Here is a 20618-nt window from a genome sequence, read left to right as displayed (position 1 = left end):
ACCAGTTTCTGTGTGACTGCGTGTACTCTGTTCATAGAATGAACACATAAATAACCAAGTCAGGTAGTTATAAGCATGTCAATAGACTGAACAACATCTAATAGGCTGTAACTTAAAAACATTGGATTAATGGCAGTGAAACGCTGAGATACTTCACTCTTGAATCATTGATTAATGAGTTGAAACCAGACTAGATATGGCCTTTTTGTGTTGTCTACTTTCTGTCTGAAAATGAATGAATTAAACTTTAACCAGAGGATCACACAGAGAAGATTAGCTGGGATCACGGGGGGAAATTGAAAGTAGTTAATAAACGCTGTGAAATTATGTTCCTGTTGTAGTCTGGGTGTTTTTGAACAAAATCCTGAGAAAAGACAAAGGTAAGATAAAAAAGCCAAGAGGCACAGTCCTTGTTTGCACATAGAAAAATATACAAATCTTTCCCTTTTTTGTAGCCCAAGTTATTTTTATGTGAGCTAAGTCACCGACTACACTTATTTTAAACATTAGGGTTCTATAATAATTTATGAAGCAAGTAGTCAGATGCTTCACTCTAGTAAAAGTAACAATACCACAATGGAAAAGTACACTTTTATAAGCAGTCCTTTTACCAAAACAAAAATACAGTTTTTATACTGTAGTTGATCAAAGTGGTGTTTTTAACTGCCTTTTTGCAAAGTTTTCTGTAAAGTACTTTATATATCGTTTAATGAAAAGTAATATTTTTCTTCTGAAATGTGTTGGAAAAGAAATACACAGGTACCTCATAAGTGTACACTAGCAGAGTACTTTGGTAAGTACATTTCATTACTTCCACCACTGGGGGTAATGTGGTTACACTGCGTTGCATGAGTGTTATCTTTGCAGTTAGGCTGTGGGTGGGGTCTCCAATTCCAGCCGCGCCTTTTGAAACTCATCATGTGGCAGCTGAGCAGAGGATGAGGTCATGAATGAGCTATTCCATCAAGACCAACTTGCTTTTGATTTTTCAGTCTCATGAACTGGATCCTCAAATTAAGGGCAAAAACTGTATCTCAGAAGATGAATAACACTTTTATTACTTAATCCATTATATGTCTTTATATCATTTCCTTTCAGCCATACATTATTTCTCAATGATTGATTCTTTCAATCATGAGATCATCTTTCTACAGGTCATCACTTCCTCAAATTTGATGTTCTCAGTTCCTCTAATTTGTTGTTCCAGATTTTGGAGACTTGCCATTACCCTTGTGAAAATTCATGAAATCATACATATCTGGCACTGAGGTTCACAGTTAGATGTCCACACTGTGCTTCATCACAGGCCATCTGGACTAAATATAACCTGTCTGTTAGCTTCTGTTTGGTTTTGCTGACCTCTGAATAAAAAAAAAATAATATTGATGGTGAAAAATCCCTCCACCCACATACAGAGGCCAACAGGCTGTTACATTATGAAAGAAAATTATCATCTTATTTTAAAATTTCAGTGATTAATAAAGTTTATCATATCACATCTTGTCTTAAATAGCTGATTTACTTACTTTTCAGGAGAACAGTCAGGCAGCCTGCCTATTTGATTGTGAAATTCTGCCACAAATAAGTGAATGACTTCAATAGTAATATAACAGTATTTATATTTCTATATTAAGGTAAATTATGAAAATGCAGTAACACAAGACTAATGAGAAATATACAGGGCTAAGCAATGAAGGAGATTTACATTTTCTAACTTCCACAAAAACTTTAATATACTGCTAGGGGCCTCTACAGGCTGCAATATGTACTACACCTCACAAAACACACAACTTACTGATAATATATGTCACCCTGACCTGAGGCAAAACTGTAAAATCAGGAATATCTGGAAAAAAACGATCCCTTTGTTTGTGGAACAAACAATTATTATCACAGGCTGTGTAGCAAATTAACAAAAACTGCACAACCTAAAGCAATCTTTCACTTATTCATTTTTCTAAGAGCTATAGCAAGACATATGGAGCAAATTAAATAAAAAAGACTGCAAGTAAAAAAAACAATGGCCTCTGTGGTTGTAAATGTCATATAAATAAATACTGTTTTTTAATAGACCCTAATTTCAATACAGCAGTAAATGAATGATTAGCTAGTAATTAACATCATACACTCATCATACAGAGGATATTTGAATACAGTCTGTACACATGGGGACATGATTCCCAAGTGCCCTCCTACCTGGAGGAGGTCGCTGAACATCAGCAGTCCTGCGTGTCCTCATTCACATCTCATCCACCTGGATCCTCAATATCATACTGCACCACCATGAGCATCAACATGGACTTCTCTATCCGGGCAGCCACCGTGGAGGACTGCAAGGACATAGCGCGGATGATCATGGTGAGCAGATGCATGTGTGTTTAGCTGTGCTGAAAAACACAAGATTGGCTCATGTTATAAAACATCTGACTCAAACATGAATGCAGGGACTGATAGTGTTAATATATTCAAAATGAATACTTATTTCTACAGCACTTTTCAAAACCAAAGTTACAAAGAGCTTTATGGTCAATAAATACTGAGTCACTGATTTTAGATATTTCTGAAAGTTAAGGTGGGAATTGAAGATAACTCCAAGATTTCCCTAGGACTGAACTATAGAAGGCTAAAGAACTTGAGTGTTGCTGAAAACTGGTATTTGCCCAATTTGGAGCAAGGATTTTGATCTAACTATTATATAACTGTGTGGAGCATTAAGGTACCATCTTATTTATCAAGTCATGGAAATTAGAAAAATATGAGCTGGTCAACAGGTTTTAAGAATACTGGTATATACAACTGCACATCGTCAGCGTAACAAAAGCCATCATCAAACTCATAAATAAGCACTCCTAAAGGGAGCAATTTCAGAGAAAATAGGTCCCAAAATAGATCCCTGAGGGACTCCACAGGTGTGGTCTTTGTTGTTGCTGTTAAAGAGTAGTTTACGTTAGTAATATTTGTTGAGTCAGCTGTAAAATGTGCATATGCTTCTTAGTAATAACTAGTGTTTTTTGTTTGTTTCAAAGGAACTGGCTGAATATGAAGATATAAACGCGTATGTGAAAGTCACGCCAAAAGGTAGGTTCTTCTCTTCTACAAACTTTTATTTCTTCTTTTCCCTGTTAGATTACCCACACTGTGTGATACAAACTGAACCCAGAAAGCAGGTTGTGACATGACTAAACTTTTCTGAGTGTCTGTTTCCTGCTGTTTGCGAGGCAGCTTTATGTTTAGAAGCCTCTTTAGTCACTTATTTGTCGGTTGTGAAACAAGTTAGATTGGCTGAAAATGAAAAACTCACTGCAAACTCAGTGACTAAAAAAAGGCCGTGACTTCTTTGTGAAAAGATCATGGTACATTACACTGAAGCTGTGTTGGTTTTTATATACAGACTTGGAGCAGGATGGGTTCTGCAAGAACCCGTTCTTCCATGCGATCATCGCTGAGGTGCCAGAACAGCACAAAAGCAAAGAAGGTGAGGGAGAATACAAGAACTACCCAGCTCACCATAATGACATAAGCTAATTTTCTGCTCTTATAAGATCTTTTATGTATCAGGTGCTGTGTTTAAACAACTTCATCAGACGTTTTCACAAGGTTTTTAATGTTATAACATTACAACAGTCATTCCTCCCAGGATTCTGATAAAGTCAATGTCTACACTTAGTTTAAGCATCTGCTACTGACAGTCCATGTGAGACATTCATTTTATAACCAAGCTGTGATTATTTACAGGTACAATGTGCAATATTTAGAGTCATCTATTAGCAGAAATGGATTTTAGTTTTGATAAATATGTATTTTATATTTTTGACTGTTTGCTTTCAGGCCATACAAAGATTGGATATGCACTTTACTCCTATTCGTACTGCTCATGGTTGGGGAGGGACATTTATATGGAGGACTTGTACGTGATGCCTGAATTCAGAGGTACAGTCTCAAAATGAGACCTGGCTGTAATGGATTCAATATAATTGGTGATCATGGTCTGGAGAAAATAAGCTTTAAGTGTATCTGTTCAGTTCAGGAAATGTTAAGTAATACCTGGTATCTGTCTTTTAGGGAAGGGTATTGGTAAAGCCCTTATGAGCAAGGTAGCACAGGTGAGTCAAACAGCAATCTGTTATTTAATTGTGACAGGTAAGAAACGTAAATACACTGTAGATGTTTAACCCTGGAACTTGTACACATTAGTAGAAATGTCCATCCCTTATCTCAGCACAACAGTCACTACTCTTTTCTGTTTTGTTCTTTCATTTTGTTGTCCTGTAGCTGTGTGTGGCTGCAGGCTGCAAACAGCTCAACTTCAGCGTTCTGGACAAGAACTACTCAGCTGTGGACTTCTATCAGAGACAGGGCTGCGTTAACATCACGACTACTATTGGTTACCACTGTATGCGCTGTGAAGGAGAGGAACTGCAGAACCTCGCCCAACATTAACCTGACACTGGGCTCCTGACCTCTTGACCTTTGCAACCATGAGGTCAACCTACACAGTGCAGAGACAGTAGCCCCATCCCATACACATGACTATCACAGCTGACAAATAATGCTAAAAAAATAATAAAAATATTACTTCATCCATTATATGTCTTTATATCATTTCCTTTCAGCCATACATTATTTCTCAAAGATTGATTTATTCAATCATGAGGTCATTGCTGTTAACTCGCTGCAATTTCATGAAATCATACATATCTGGCACTGAAGTTCGCAGATGTCCACACTGTGCTTCATCACAGGCCATCTGGACTAAATATAACCTGTCTGAGAGCTGCTGTGAAGTTTGGTTTTACTGACCTCTGAATAAAAAAAAGAAAGCAAAAATAATATTGATGGTGCAAAAAACCTTCTGCTCACATACAGAGGCCAACAAGCCTGTTACATTATATAACAATATAACAGAATTTATATTTTTATATTAAGTGAAAAAAGTGTACAAACAGTAACACCAGACTAATTAGAAATATATAGGAACAAGCAAGGAAGAAGATTTACTTTTTCTAACTTCCACAAGAACTTCAATATAGTGCTTGGTGCCTCTACAGGCTGCAATATGTAATACACTTCAAAAAACACACAACTTACTGATATTCATGGTTACCTTGACCTGAAGCAAAACTGTAAAATTTACCTTGAATAAAGTTTTATTTACATGAACAAGGGGGAAGACGTCACAAAATCATCGCCCCGGGGATCAGGAGTATATGAGAGAAATTGATCCCTTTGTTTTCAGAACAAACTGTCTCCGCCTGTGTAGACACTAGCAAATTAACAAACTGCACCACCTAAAGCAAACTTTGCATAACCAACTACACAAACAGTGAAGTTGTTCTTTGTACTGCAGGTGTTGTTGGTGTTTTTGACTATTCAGGTTGATTCTTGGTGTCAACAGGTGAAGTTGGCCCAAACATTAGTTCTCCACTTATTTATTTTTCAAAGAGCTGCAGTCGAACATCTGGAGCAAATAAAAAAAGAAGACTGCAGGTTACAACGTTAAAAAGACATAAATAAAAGGTCATGACTACGAGTTTCCCATGTACTAATAAACCATGGACTCTATGTTTGTAACTGTAATATAAGTAAATAAAGAGTTTTTAGGGTTTTCTGCAGTTGTAAAGGTTAATAAGCCGATAATTTTCAGCTTATGCGAGATTCACATAGACTCTCCTTTCAATAAAGCAGTAAATGAATGATTAACTAGTAATTAACATCATACACTCTTCACAGAGGATATTTTAATACAGTTTGTACACATGGGGAGGTGATTCCCAATTGCCCTCCTACCTGGAGGAGGTTGCTGAACATCAGCAGTCCTGTGGGTTCTCATTCACATCTCATCCACCTGGATCCTCAGTATCACACCGCACCACTGTGAGCATAACTATGGACTTCTCTATCCGGGCAGCCACCGTGGAGGACTGCAAAGACATAGCACGGATGATCATGGTGAGCAGATGTGTGTGTGTTTGCTGAAAAATATCTGACTCAAACATGAACGCAGAGACTGATAGCATTGATATATTAAAAAACTTATTTCTACAGCACTTTGGAAACCTGAAGTTACAAAGAGCTTTACGGTTAACAAATACTGAGTCACCGATTTCAGATGTTTCTGAAAGTTAAGGTGGGAATCGAGGATAACTCCAAGATTTCTCTAGGACTGAACTATAGAAGGCTAAAGAATTTGAGTGTTGCTAAAAACTGCTATTTGCCCAATTTGGAGCAAGGATTTTAATCTAACTATAGGAAACTGTGTGGAGCATTAAAGTACCATCTTATTTAACAAGTCATAGAAATTAGACAAATATGAGCTGGTCATCAGATTTTAAGAATACTGGTATATACAACTGCACATCGTCAGCATCACAAAACACATCATCAAACTCATAAATAATCACTCCTAAAGGAAGCAACTTAAAAAAATAGGTCCCAAAATAGATCCCTGAAGGACTCCACACATGTGGTCTTTGTTGCTGTTTTCAGGGCAGTTTACATTAGTAGTATTTGTTGAGACAGCTGTAAAATGTGCATATGCTTCTTGTTCGGTGTAGAAACGGTGTTACATCAGTACATCATTTCGTATACATGATGTTACCGGTTGGGTTTTTGAGATCTTACAGGCTGATGTCTTTGTTGGAGTGCACAGTGACTAAATGTAAATGCAGCTTAGCTTCACAGGACACAGGATCTTAAGTGAAAAGACTGACACTGACTGACATGTTTGTTTGTCAAACAACTGTGATATTTCAGAAATTATTAAAACTAGTGGGTTTTTTTTGTTTTTCCCTCAGGAACTGTCTGAATATTTGGAAATGAAAGAGTATGTGAAAATCACGCTGAAAGGTACTGTTAGAACTAATCTTTACATAAATGCCTTTCTGCATACACTTTACATTAAAATAAATCTGATCTTCATAGAAAACAAATTCAATTCAAATCAATTCAATTCAAAAAACTTTATTTATCTCCAGGGGGCAATGTAAGGCATGCAGAGTAGTGCCAGCAAGATGAAATGGGAAGCGTAAAACGTCAAAGGAGACATTTAAAGCTCATTTGTTCAGAAATAGCCTTCTGTCTCACCATAAAGTCCATTTAGTAGCTTTGCATGAGCGCTTGAATTTATCACATGATCCTCCTTAGCACGTGGAGTTTGACCTAATGTTCACATTTTAGTTTTTCTGAGGACTAAAAGCAGGGGTTACCAACCCTGGTCCTCAAGAGCTACTGTCCTGCTGGTTTTTCAACTATGCCTGCCATTCCAGTTTTTGATTGGCTAAAGACACCTGATCCAGGTAATCACCAGTGCATAGGGTAGGGATATCTGGAAAACAAGCAGGACAATGGCCCTTTAGTGACCAAAATTGGTGACCTCTGACCTAAAGGATTTCTCATCTAGTATTGACAAATTATAAGATAAGATGATCCATGATATGATCAAAAACTACAAAACTGTTACTAAATGGGTCGTATGAGATTTTTGTCAACTGCTTTATGTAAGGTAAATAATAAAACCTTTAGACCAGAACATTTCTATGACAAACAACATTGTAATAAAACCAATTACTTTAAATTCTGTTTAACGCAAAGATTAAAAGACTTTAGACCAAGAATCAGGGGAAGTCAGAGCTGCTTAAAGAGTATTTTTCAAGAAGTTTTTTTGGTTATGTGTGTGTGATTGGATGCACACACTATTTACAGAAAGTAGCCAGATGTTCAGTGATCTCCCAACTATTTGAGGAAAGAACAAGCTTTTTCAACATGATATAAATATAAATCCTTTCTCAGAGATGTCTCCATTCTCCATCTGTTCTGTTTCTTCCCAATTCTTCTTCCCTTCTACAAACTTTTACTTCTTCTTTTCCCTGTTTGTTTTACATACACTGTGCAATGACCTACTGCTCAAACGGAACCAGAAAACAGGTCATGTGACATCAGTAAACTTTACGTAACAAGGTCGTGTTTACCGAACATTTACCAAATTTTCTGAGGGTCTGTTTCCTGCTGTTTGTGACGCAGCTTTATGTTTAGGAACCACTTTAGGTTTGTGGCCAAAACTGTCTCAGAGCAGAATTACAAATTTTCTGGAGAAAAAAAAAAGAAAAATACTCAGATTAAAAATACTGGATTCAGGATACAGCTTTTAGTCATAGATTATAAACTCCACTAAACCAGTCAACACAAAAAACACATACAATTTTCACGAGAGCCGTGAAAAAAGGCTGTGACTTCTTTGTGAAAAGACCATGGGACATTACACTGAAGCTGTGTTGGTTTTTATATGCAGACTTGGAGCAGGATGGTTTCTCCAAGAACCCGTTCTTCCATGCGATCATCGCTGAGGTGCCAGAACAGCACAAAAGCAAAGAAGGTGAGGGAGAATACAAGAACTACCCAGCTCACCATAATGACATAAGCTAATTTTCTGCTCTTATAATATCTTTTATGTATCAGGTGCTGTGTTTAAACAACTTCATCAGACCTCTCTCACTACAGACAGTGGGTGCTCGTTGGTCAGTCATTCCTCCCAGGCTTCAGGCCAGCTGCATTTAACACTTGTTGTCAGCCAGTCACCAAATACATTGCCCCATATTTGGAAGTTCTCTATAAACCTAATGCAACAGTCTCACTGCTGATGTGACTTGTTACTTAGTCCACACTGAGGAGGGGCTGCCTGTGCGTTTATTTATTATACCTGATTTTCTATGACTAAGATAATCAAGCACCTTTATTGACAGGGTACAGATTAGTCTGTGGGACTTCATATCAGCCTCACAACCTCACTGAACAAAGGAAAGACAAAATCTGTGACGGTCTCTACAGGTGAGCCTGTGGTCACCATGCTGAGATGTAGCTGCTAACGACCTACAGTCCTATTATCTGTTACATAACTAACTACAGCCTGTGATGAGTTAGGATGGTCAGCTCACTCTGGCTATCTCGTACTGGACCTAAGTACGAGAGCCAGCAGCTGTCTGCAGACATCAGGCTCAGGTCTTGTCAGCACAAACAGTGCAGATGAATCAGTGAACTGACTTTCAGTTTGTGTCCGACCTGCAGAAACTGATAAAGTCAATGTCTGCACTTAGTTTAAGCATCTGCTACTGACAGTCCATGTGAGACATTCATTTTATAACCAAGCTGTGATTATTTACAGGTATAATGTGCAATATTTAGAGTCATCTATTAGCAGAAATGGATTTTAGATTTGATAAATATGTATTTTATATTTTTGACTGTTTGCTTTCAGGCCATACAAAGATTGGATATGCACTTTACTTCTATTCATACAGCACTTGGTCGGGGAGGTCTGTTTATATGGAGGACTTGTACGTGATGCCTGAATTCAGAGGTACAGTCTCAAAATGAGACCTGGCTGTAATGGATTCAATGTAATTGGTGATCATGGTCTGGAGAAAATAAGCTTAAAGTGTATCTGTTCAGTTCAGGAAATGTTAAGTAATACCTGGTATCTGTCTTTTAGGGAAGGGTATTGGTAAAGCCCTTATGAGCAAGGTAGCACAGGTGAGTCAAACAGCAATCTGTTATTTAATTGTGACAGGTCAGAAACGTAAATACACTGTAGATGTTTAACCCTGGAACTTGTACACATTAGTAGAAATGTCCATCTCTTATCTCAGCACAGCAGTCACTACTCTTTTCTGTTTTGTTCTTTCATTTTGTTGTCCTGTAGCTGTGTGTGGCTGCAGGCTGCAAACAGCTCAAATTCAATGTTCTGGACAAGAACTACTCAGCTGTGGACTTCTATCAGAGACAGGGCTGCGTTAACATCACGACTACTATTGGTTACCACTGTATGCGCTGTGAAGGAGAGGAACTGCAGAACCTTGCCCAACATTAACCTGACACTGGGCTCCTGACCTCTTGACCTTTGCAACCATGCGGTCAACCTACACAGTGCAGAGACAGTAGCCCCATCCCATAACATGACTATCACAGCTGACAAATAATGCTAAAAAAATAATAAAAATATTACTTCATCCATTATATGTCTTTATATCATTTCCTTTCAGCCATACATTATTTCTCAAAGATTGATTTATTCAATCATGAAGTCATTGCTGTTAACTCGCTGCAATTTCATGAAATCATACATATCTGGCACTGAAGTTCGCAGATGTCCACACTGTGCTTCATCACAGGCCATCTGGACTAAATATAACCTGTCTGAGAGCTGCTGTGAAGTTTGGTTTTACTGACCTCTGAATAAAAAAAAGAAAGCAAAAATAATATTGATGGTGCAAAAAACCTTCTGCTCACATACAGAGGCCAACAAGCCTGTTACATTATATAACAATATAACAGAATTTATATTTTTATCTTAAGTGAAAAAAGTGTACAAACAGTAACACCAGACTAATTAGAAATATATAGGAACAAGCAAGGAAGAAGATTTACTTTTTCTAACTTCCACAAGAACTTCAATATAGTGCTTGGTGCCTCTACAGGCTGCAATATGTAATACACTTCAAAAAACACACAACTTACTGATATTCATGGTTACCTTGACCTGAAGCAAAACTGTAAAATTTACCTTTAATAAAGTTTTATTTACATGAAAAGGGTGAAGACGTCACCAAATCATCCCTCCGGTACGGTGGCCGAGAAGGGCAAACGCGCTGCAAAACAAAAACGCTGCAAAAGAGAAACGCTGCAAAACAGAAACACTGCAAAACAGAAATGCTGCAAAACAAAAACGCTGCAAAAGAGAAACGCTGCAAAACAAAAACGCTGCAAAAGAGAAACGCTGCAAAACAAAAACGCTGCAAAAGAGAAACGCTGCAAAAGAGAAACGCTGCAAAACAGAAACGCTGCAAAACAAAAACGCTGCAAAAGAGAAACGCTGCAAAACAAAAACGCTGCAAAACAGAAACGCTGCAAAACAGAAACGCTGCAAAACAGAAACGCTGCAAAACAAAAACGCTGCAAAAGAGAAACGCTGCAAAACAAAAACGCTGCAAAACAGAAACGCTGCAAAACAGAAACGCTGCAAAACAGAAACGCTGCAAAACGAAAACGCTGCAAAAGAGAAACGCTGCAAAACGAAAACGCTGCAAAAGAGAAACGCTGCAAAACAAAAACGCTGCAAAAGAGAAACGCTGCAAAACAAAAACGCTGCAAAACAGAAATGCTGCAAAACAAAAACGCTGCAAAAGAGAAACGCTGCAAAACAAAAACGCTGCAAAACAGAAACGCTGCAAGAGAGAAACGCTGCAAAACAGAAACGCTGCAAAAGAGAGAACACAACGGAAGTGCGCCAGGCCGATAGGGGGACCCCGAACTGAGGGGTGTAATGAACAAAGAACTTTTACAGAGGCGAGAGAGACACATGTAGTGACATAAGTCACGTCTCATTTTGGAGGCTGCGTAATGACACAGGTTATAGTGTTGAATTGCAAAAGAATTGAATGAGCGACCTCTGATGATTGTTCTCATGTGCTAATATGTGCTAACAATGTTCTGTTACATTTGTTTACTTGATCAAAATGTCATACAACGTCGGGAGACGTGGCGGGGGGGGTGGGGGGGGTGGCAGGGTGGGAGATCTGAAGGTGCTGTAATGACTATAGGTTGTTGTCTTGTTCAGCGTGTTCTTTGGGGAGTCGGTAGGGTGAGCTAGAGGGAGATGGGTCAGGGAGGAGGGAAGAAGTGTGTGTGGAGGGAAGAGAGGGAGGGTGAGAGAGAGCTGTTCGGTGAGGGGAGTTAGCGTTACTGATGGGCGATACCACAGAATTTGGTATCGATCCGATACCAAGTAACTACAGGGTCAGTATTGACGATACCGATACCTTCTGCACCTTAAAGGAAAATCATTATTGCACAGTGTTGATTAATATCTTTATTGCAATGGCAACATGAATAATGCTCATGAACATAAATACTTGTTTAAATGCTAATAATAAAATGATAATAAATAAATAGCATTTCCCCTCGTAGTGGGTGAAAAATAGCACCACACAATGCTTCTTTTTCTATCTCTCTTCATGCTGCCGTGCCTGTCAGCACTGAGACGGAGGAGGTCCCTCCACGCTGCAGAGTGGAGAGAGTAATACTTCCTTCTGCAGTGCATGACTGACTCTGGAAAGCTCTGACATCTGATTGGCTGCCATAATCATGTGATACGGAAGACCATTTAAAATACGCTTGGGCTGGTTTTCACACATCCAAAACTCTCAGAAGTGAAAACTAATTGCACGTTTTTTATTAGGAGTGGTATCGAGCGATACTTAAGAAAGTATCGACTCCAAAGTATGGAAGTATCGATTCCAGAGAGTCGATATTCCCATCCCTACTTAGCGTGGCTACGGCTGAAACAGTAGCCTGTTACCTGTTCTGACTAAAAACTTAATAAAGCAAAGTGACAAAAGAACGTCTGCTGGCTGTGAATTTAGCGGGCATTAGAGTACGTTTTACATTTATTATTTTTTAAACACTTGGCCATCATGTTTTACAGTATTATAAAAGTACAATGTTGTAAAAGATGACGGCCAAGTGTTAAGTAACAAATGGAAAACGCACCTTCAGATCTCCGAACCCCCCCACGTTGTATGACATTTTGATCAAGTAAACAAATGTAACAGAACATTGTTAGCACATATTAGCACATGAGAACAATCATCAGAGGTCGCTCATTCAATTCTTTTGCAATTCAACACTATAACCTGCGTCATTACGCAGCCTCCAAAATGAGACGTGACTTATGTCACTACATGTGTCTCTCTCGCCTCTGTAAAAGTTCTTTGTTCATTGCACCCCTCAGTTCGGGGTCCCCCTATCGGCCTGGCGCACTTCCGTTGTGTTCTCTCTTTTGCAGCGTTTCTGTTTTGCAGCGTTTCTCTCTTGCAGCGTTTCTGTTTTGCAGCGTTTCTGTTTTGCAGCGTTTTTGTTTTGCAGCGTTTCTCTTTTGCAGCGTTTTTGTTTTGCAGCGTTTCTGTTTTGCAGCGTTTCTCTCTTGCAGCTTTTCTGTTTTGCAGCGTTTTTGTTTTGCAGCGTTTCTCTTTTGCAGCGTTTTTGTTTTGCAGCGTTTCTGTTTTGCAGCGTTTCTCTTTTGCAGCGTTTCTGTTTTGCAGCGTTTCTCTTTTGCAGCGTTTTTGTTTTGCAGCGTTTCTGTTTTGCAGCGTTTCTCTTTTGCAGCGTTTCTGTTTTGCAGCGTTTCTCTTTTGCAGCGTTTCTGTTTTGCAGCGTTTCTCTTTTGCAGCGTTTCTGTTTTGCAGCGTTTCTCTTTTGCAGCGTTTCTGTTTTGCAGCGCGTTTGCCCTTGTCGGCCACCGTACTCCGGAGATCAGGAGTATATGAGAGAAATTGATCCCTTTGTTTTCAGAACAAATTGTCACAGCCACACTAGCAAATTAACAAACAAATGAGAGCTTCTCATGTACTAATACACCATGGACTCTATGTTCTTAATTTTAATATAAGTAAATAAAGAGTTTTTAAGGGTTTTCTGCAGCTGTAAAGGTTAATAAGCCAATAATTTTCAGATAATGTCATGTGGGAGTCAAAGCTGGATTACCAGTCAGGGACAGTGGGTGCTGTATATTGTTATTTCAGATGATATTACTGCATGAGTCAGTGTTGCATATATTCATCAAACTATAAATGAGTTTGGTGAAATGAATGCAAACTAACACAAAACAGATCAGGGAGGGGAAGTTTTCTAAAGTAAATGGAGGTTTCTGAGGCTCAATACAAATGACAGGATTGTTATGCATCATGATTACAAGGCACATACAGTCTGTGGCAGAGAGCTGACTGTCAGTAAGGGCCCAGTTTGTTTTCGCCCCGGAGCCCTCTAGAGGATTGACCCGGATCCTGCAAGAAGAGGAAAAACACGTCACATAAACTCGCAGTTCAATAAAATATTAGTAAATTAATGATTAACTAGTAATTAACACATCATTCGCGACTTATAAACTCTATACAGAGGGTATTTTAATGTAGTCTGTCCACAAGTGGAGGTGAGTCCCAAGTGCCCTCCTTCCTGGAGGAGGGCGCTCTCAGCTCCGTTTCCTCCTTGTTTTTTTGTGAGGGGGGGGGGTGTTGTTGTCGGTCGCTGAACATTAACAGTCCTCATTCACATCTCATCCACCTGGATCCTCAGTATCACCCTGAGCATCAACATGGACTTCTCTATCCGGGCAGCCACCGTGGAGGACTGCAAGGACATAGCGCGGATGGTCATGGTGAGCAGATGCGTGCGCGTCCAAGCCGTGAGTTTACCGGAGCGAACGGTGACTCACAGTCCCGTGTCCGCAGCGAAAGTGCTCCAGATCCCAATGATCAGAATGATCAATACCGCCGATGTGACGTTTTGTTTTGAGCATCCATTTCGAAATCGAAAGCACCACCACTATCGCCCATATACTGAGAATCCATCGAGACCCTCCACCTGTTAAAGCGTTAAAACGTCAGTGTGCTGTCAACACGGAGCGACCATCGACCCGCCTCACACTCGTGCTTCAGGGGTCTTAAAACAAACGCACCCCCTGTGTAAAAGCCAACGGACTGAACGATCCAGGACAGTGAAGCAGTTCAGAGGAAAGATATGATTAGGGTGTATTCAGACCATATTCATTGGATTATCCACAGACACTGAAACGAACACTCTGCAAGTCTGAGCTCATTTTGTCTGTGCTGTGATCATTTCTGAGTGAATGAAGGGATCAAGAGACAGGAGAAAGTCAGAATAAGACAGTAGAGAGTAGAAAGTGCAGAAGAGAAAAGAAAAAAAGGGGAACAAACAGATTCAGGAGTCAGCTGATAGAGACAACTCAGAAGCAGCTCAGCACTTTTCAAAACCAAAGTTACAAAGACCTTTATGGTCAAAAAATACGGAGTCACCGATTTCAAATGTTTCTGAAAGTTAAGGTGGGAATTGAGGATAACTCCAAGATTTCTCTAGGACTGAACTATAGAAGGATAAAGAGCTTGATTGTTGCTGAAAACTGGTATTTGCCCAATTTAGAGCAAGGATTTTGTTTTAACTATGGGAAACTGTGTGGAGCATTGAGGCACCAATTTTATTTATCAAGTCATGTAAATTAGACAAATATGAGCTGGTCATCAGGTTTTAAGAACACTGGTATATACAACTGCACATCGTCAGCGTAACAAAAGACATCATCAAACTCAAAAATAATAATTCCTAAAGGAAGCAACTTAAAAAGAAAATAGGTCCCAAAATAGATCCCTGAGGGACTCCACAGGTGTGGTCTTTGTTGTTGCTGTTTAAGGGCAGTTTACATTAGTAGTATTTGGTGACTCAGCTGTAAAATGTTCAGTTTCAGTTCTGATTACATGAGAAACAGTAAATGCTGATTTTCTATTTATATATTTATGACACTTCTTGTCACTGTAAAGAGCGCCCATCTTGCAAATGACTTGCAGTTAACTGTCACATTATCTGTCTGTATATAAACACAAACAAACTACTTAAGATAAGATATACATTCCATAATGTTAGTGGTTGGGTTGTTGAGATCTTACAGACTGATCTCTTTGTTGGAGTGCACAGTGACTAAATGTGAATAGAGTTTAGCATCAATGGACTTAGGATCTTAAGTGAAAAGACTGACATGTTTAATGTTTGTCAAACTGGTGATATTTCAGAAATTGTAAAAACTAGTGTTTTTTGTTTATTCCACAGGAACTGGCTGAATATGAGAAGGTGACACAGTATGTGAAAGTCACGCAGAAAGGTAATCTTACTATGTTAAAATAATCTATTACATGTATGCATTTCTGTTTTGACTTTACATTAAAACAGATTTGACCTTCATAGAAAAAAAACAGATGAAATTCATGGGAAGCCTAAAATGTCCCAGCAGGGACTTAAAGCTGTTTTCTAGGAATAAACTTTAACAAAACAGTCTCACCATAAAGTACGTTTTAGTAGCTTTGGCTTCCTTAGCACATGGAGTTTGTCCTGATGTTAAATTTAAATTTTTTTCTTTTCTTGCTGTATTGACAAATTATAAGATAAGATTAAAAAAAGCAGGAAAGGTGGAAAAAAACTACAAAATTGTTACAAAACTGTTACTAAATGGGTCGTGTGAGATTTTTGTCAACTGCTTTATTTAAGGTAAATAATAAAACCTTTAGGCCAAGAATCAGGGGAAGTCAGAGCTGCTTAAAGAGTATTTTTCAAGAAGTTTTTTTTGGTTATGTGTGTGTGTTTGGATGCACACACTATTTACAGAAAGTAGCCAGATGTTCAGTGATCTCCCAACTATTTGAGGAAAGAGAACAAGCTTTTTCAACATGATATAAATATAAATCCTTTCTCAGAGATGTCTCCATTCTCCATCTGTTCTGTTTCTTCCCAATTCTTCTTCCCTTCTACAAACTTTTACTTTTTATTTTCCCTGTTTGTTTTACATACACTGTGCGATGACCTACTGCTCAAACGGAACCAGAAAACAGGTCATGTGACATCAGTAAACTTTACGTAACAAGGTCGTGTTTACCGAACATTTACCAAATTTTCTGAGGGTCTGTTTCCTGCTGTTTGTGACGCAGCTTTATGTTTAGGAACCACTTTAGGTTTGTGGCCAAAACTGTCTCAGAGCAGAATTACAAATTTTCTGGAGAAAAAAAAAAGAAAAATACTCAGATTAAAAATACTGGATTCAGGATACAGCTTTTAGTCATAGATTATAAACTCCACTAAACCAGTCAACACAAAAAACACACACATGATCTTCACGAGAGCCGTGAAAAAAGGCTGTGACTTCTTTGTGAAAAGACCATGGGACATTACACTGAAGGTGTGTTGGTTTTTATATGCAGACTTGGAGCAGGATGGTTTCTCCAAGAACCCGTTCTTCCATGCGATCATCGCTGAGGTGCCAGAACAGCACAAAAGCAAAGAAGGTGAGGGAGAATACAAGAACTATCCAGCTCACTATAATGTAATAAGCTAATTTTCTGCTCTCATAAGATCTTTTATGTATCAGGTGCTGTGTTTAAACAACTTCATCAGACCTCTCTCACTACAGACAGTGGGTGCTCTTTGGTCAGTCATTCCTCCCAAGTTCAGGGCAGCTGCATTTAACACTTGTTGTCAGCCAGTCACCAAATACATTGCCCCATATTTGGAAGTTCTCTATAAACCTAATGCAACAGTCTCACTGCTGATGTGACTTGTTACTTAGTCCACACTGAGGAGGGGCTGCCTGTGCGTTTATTTATTATACCTGATTTTCTATGACTAAGATAATCAAGCACCTTTATTGACAGGGTACAGATTAGTCTGTGGGACTTCATATCAGCCTCACAACCTCACTGAACAAACGAAAGACAAAATCTGTGACGGTCTCTACAGGTGAGCCTGTGGTCACCATGCTGAGATGTAGCTGCTAACGACCTACAGTCCTATTATCTGTTACATAACTAACTACAGCCTGTGATGAGTTAGGATGGTCAGCTCACTCTGGCTATCTCGTACTGGACCTAAGTACGAGAGCCAGCAGCTGTCTGCAGACATCAGGCTCAGGTCTTGTCAGCACAAACAGTGCAGATGAATCAGTGAACTGACTTTCAGTTTGTGTTCGACCTGCAGAAACTGATAAAGTCAATGTCTGCACTTAGTTTAAGCATCTGCTACTGACAGTCCATGTGAGACATTCATTTTATAACCAAGCTGTGATTATTTACAGGTACAATGTGCAATATTTAGAGTCATCTATTAGCAGAAATGGATTTTAGATTTGATAAATATGTATTTTATATTTTTGACTGTTTGCTTTCAGGCCATACAAAGATTGGATATGCACTTTACTTCTATTCATACAGCACTTGGTCGGGGAGGTCTGTTTATATGGAGGACTTGTACGTGATGCCTGAATTCAGAGGTACAGTCTCAAAATGAGACCTGGCTGTAATGGATTCAATGTAATTGGTGATCATGGTCTGGAGAAAATAAGCTTAAAGTGTATCTGTTCAGTTCAGGAAATGTTAAGTAATACCTGGTATCTGTCTTTTAGGGAAGGGTATTGGTAAAGCCCTTATGAGCAAGGTAGCACAGGTGAGTCAAACAGCAATCTGTTATTTAATTGTGACAGGTTAGAAACGTAAATACACTGTAGATGTTTAACCCTGGAACTTGTACACATTAGTAGAAATGTCCATCTCTTATCTCAGCACAACAGTCACTACTCTTTTCTGTTTTGTTCTTTCATTTTGTTGTCCTGTAGCTGTGTGTGGCTGCAGGCTGCAAACAGCTCAACTTCAGCGTTCTGGACAAGAACTACTCAGCTGTGGACTTCTATCAGAGACAGGGCTGCGTTAACATCACGACTACTATTGGTTACCACTGTATGCGCTGTGAAGGAGAGGAACTGCAGAACCTCGCCCAACATTAACCTGACACTGGGCTCCTGACCTCTTGACCTTTGCAACCATGCGGTCAACCTACACAGTGCAGAGACAGTAGCCCCATCCCATAACATGACTATCAATGCTGTTTGTAACCAAAAGCAGGTTCTTCATGTAACTGACCTTTTGCTAAATCCCAACCCACTTTTGCAGCACTTTTTACTTTCAGGTCGTCCTCCAACCAGGTTTCTCTTTTTACATAATTGGAAACTTTACCAAATTTAACAGCAGGGCGGAATTTTAGCCTACACATATAGTAGCATTTTGGCTCCTACACTGTGGATCTGGTCCTTAAAATGTTTAATTTAAGTTATCTCACAAAATAATGCAGTTTGCTGGTTATATACTGCTTGGCTTTATAAGTATTGTAGTAAGCTGGGCATGCCGGGGCAAAAAAAAAACATTAGTCATTATTAGTCATTATTCACTTTTGCTGTTATATTTATGCTTCTACTCTCCAAAGTCAGTATACTGTAAAATGAGGATCTCTATAGCACTAGAGCTGTGTAAACAGATTTAGAGATCTTAACAGGAAGTAGAAAACATCATTTTCCAGAAATTAAAAAAAAAAAAATTGCACTAATGTTTTTAAAAAAACAACTTATGTATGTCAAACCCAGGGTGTATGTTTCAAGGTATGACAGTTAAAAAAAAAAAAAAAAAAAAAGAGCTTTGAGTATCCTCTCCCTTTAAATTTATGTTTCAACTATATCAACATGAGCCAAAGATCCAGTCAACTCACCTCTCACCCTCCAAATGATGGGCAGTCTAAAGCTGCTGTACAGTACAAATCATCTACCACTATTGCTCAACTCAAGGACCAGTAAAAAGCAATGTAAGAAACAACAAATACAACACAAGGCACTTAAAAGAGAAGACACTGCACCTTATAAATGACAGTACTTGTACAGGGCTGTTCATTAAAAATAGGATTAGTCATGTTAGTCATTAGTCATACATAATAGTGACATTAGTCATACATAATAGAGTCATTGGTCATACATAATAGTGACATTTATACATTAAATGAATTCTCATAAAACCTGGAACCATTAAGTACCAGTATTCTCAGAGCCATTGCAGGGAACTTGAAGTTTACTTGCCTTTTTAAACTTAGGCCCCAAGGGGGCGGTATCGAGAGGAGCACAATATACTTGAATCTCATATCATCATATAGACATATAGAAATTTCCTGCTTTTATTTTCAGCTTAGTCAATGTGGTACTGACTATCATAATCAGCATCGTCAGACAATCTTTGAAAAATGTTTACAAATAAACATCTATAAAAAAAACTACTCCACATATTTTATTTATTTCATTACAGACACATAGCTCTTGCGTTGGATTTACACATTACGAATGACCCCGTCATCAGAGCATATATTCAACAACTGCTGAAATCCAGCCCAGATATTAGAGAGAATAGCCAGACATACATAAGGTGGTTTACCAAGTTACCAATCGTAGGTCTAGTAGGTCACACAAGTCATTGGTGTGAAAAAGTGTTGGCCCCCTTCCTGATTTCTTATTTTTTGACAGGTTTTGGATTTTGGTTTCCCATAATAATAAAAGCCTTCATTTAAAAACTGCATGATGTGTTTACTTGTGTTATCTTTGACTAATATTTAAATTTGTTTGTGTGTAAAGCGTGACAAACATGCAAAAAAATAAGAAATCAGGAAGGGGGCCAACACTTTTTCACAACACTGTATATACACATTACAGCAGAGTGACAGCAGCCCCAGTTCTACTCTCTTACCAAAAAAAAAAAAAAACAAAAAAAGCTGAGCCACTGTTACTCCATTAAACCTGCAACTCTGGTCAACATTCCCATATGCTAATATTCATATCACACTCTCAGGCCTGCCCATACCACTCAACTTTTTGTGGTTGAACTGTTAAAAAGGCCTTAGAGGCATCAGTAAAGCTGATAAGAACATAGAAACTTTGCCAGACTGGCCATCTGTTCTTCCAGGACTTCAGATACCACGAGTGGCGTGCAGTTATCCAAACTACCAGCCTGAATAACAGACAGCACAGAGTCTGGCAACAATCCCCAGATAGCTCTGTTATTACTTGACAGACCACACTGCCACTTTATAGGGGTCACTTTTAACACAACCATAGAATCCGCTCCATGCTTACTCCAACCCGTCTCGATGTATGTCTCGTCAGAGTAAAATATGATCTACTGACCTCATATATGCCTCTTACAACAGAA

General features: G+C 38.8%; 3 protein-coding genes and 1 long non-coding RNA gene across 4 annotated transcripts; 3 read left to right on the top strand and 1 right to left on the bottom strand.

The window, feature by feature from the left end:
- The first annotated feature begins 2268 nt into the window (after positions 1-2268).
- LOC113123710 (diamine acetyltransferase 2-like) lies at positions 2269-4808 on the top strand. The gene is made up of 6 exons (XM_026295954.1): positions 2269-2358; positions 3027-3078; positions 3392-3475; positions 3829-3930; positions 4063-4103; positions 4273-4808. Exons 1-6 carry the CDS (start codon positions 2284-2286, stop codon positions 4438-4440), a joined length of 522 nt encoding a protein of 173 aa, XP_026151739.1. The 5' UTR covers positions 2269-2283; the 3' UTR covers positions 4441-4808.
- Positions 4809-5406: 598 nt separating this feature from the next.
- LOC113125262 (uncharacterized) lies at positions 5407-13832 on the bottom strand. Its single transcript, XR_003295133.1, has 3 exons — positions 13753-13832; positions 5788-5921; positions 5407-5458 (listed from the first exon to the last, which is right to left on the bottom strand). It is a non-coding gene; the product is annotated as an uncharacterized LOC113125262 (long non-coding RNA).
- Positions 5836-9939, top strand: LOC113125261 (diamine acetyltransferase 2-like). Its single transcript, XM_026298611.2, has 6 exons — positions 5836-5949; positions 6795-6846; positions 8288-8371; positions 9251-9352; positions 9485-9525; positions 9695-9939. The coding sequence occupies exons 1-6, from the start codon at positions 5887-5889 to the stop codon at positions 9860-9862; spliced, it is 510 nt and encodes a 169-aa protein (XP_026154396.1). The 5' UTR covers positions 5836-5886; the 3' UTR covers positions 9863-9939.
- A 212-nt stretch (positions 13833-14044) lies between the features above and the next one.
- LOC113125260 (diamine acetyltransferase 2-like) lies at positions 14045-19098 on the top strand. The gene is made up of 6 exons (XM_026298610.2): positions 14045-14203; positions 15667-15718; positions 16809-16892; positions 17771-17872; positions 18005-18045; positions 18215-19098. The coding sequence occupies exons 1-6, from the start codon at positions 14141-14143 to the stop codon at positions 18380-18382; spliced, it is 510 nt and encodes a 169-aa protein (XP_026154395.1). The 5' UTR covers positions 14045-14140; the 3' UTR covers positions 18383-19098.
- Positions 19099-20618: the final 1520 nt, after the last annotated feature.

The sequence above is a fragment of the Mastacembelus armatus genome, chromosome 18, assembly GCF_900324485.2.
Source record: "Mastacembelus armatus chromosome 18, fMasArm1.2, whole genome shotgun sequence".
Taxonomy (NCBI): Eukaryota; Metazoa; Chordata; class Actinopteri; order Synbranchiformes; family Mastacembelidae; genus Mastacembelus; species Mastacembelus armatus.
Note: the sequence above shows the minus strand (reverse complement) of the source record. Positions and strands in the feature narration are given on the sequence as shown.

Excerpts from the sequence above, each read along its gene's own strand:
- LOC113123710 (XM_026295954.1), top strand. The coding sequence starts at position 2,284 with ATGAGCATCAACATGGACTTCTCTATCCGGGCAGCCACCGTGGAGGAC. Across the intron at positions 2,359-3,026 it reads ACATAGCGCGGATGATCATG|GAACTGGCTGAATATGAAGA; the intron begins GTGAGCAGATGC and ends TTTGTTTCAAAG. Across the intron at positions 3,931-4,062 it reads CGTGATGCCTGAATTCAGAG|GGAAGGGTATTGGTAAAGCC; the intron begins GTACAGTCTCAA and ends TCTGTCTTTTAG.
- LOC113125261 (XM_026298611.2), top strand. The coding sequence starts at position 5,887 with ATGGACTTCTCTATCCGGGCAGCCACCGTGGAGGACTGCAAAGACATA. Across the intron at positions 8,372-9,250 it reads ACAGCACAAAAGCAAAGAAG|GCCATACAAAGATTGGATAT; the intron begins GTGAGGGAGAAT and ends GTTTGCTTTCAG. Across the intron at positions 9,526-9,694 it reads TTATGAGCAAGGTAGCACAG|CTGTGTGTGGCTGCAGGCTG; the intron begins GTGAGTCAAACA and ends GTTGTCCTGTAG.
- LOC113125260 (XM_026298610.2), top strand. The coding sequence starts at position 14,141 with ATGGACTTCTCTATCCGGGCAGCCACCGTGGAGGACTGCAAGGACATA. Across the intron at positions 14,204-15,666 it reads ACATAGCGCGGATGGTCATG|GAACTGGCTGAATATGAGAA; the intron begins GTGAGCAGATGC and ends TTTATTCCACAG. Across the intron at positions 18,046-18,214 it reads TTATGAGCAAGGTAGCACAG|CTGTGTGTGGCTGCAGGCTG; the intron begins GTGAGTCAAACA and ends GTTGTCCTGTAG.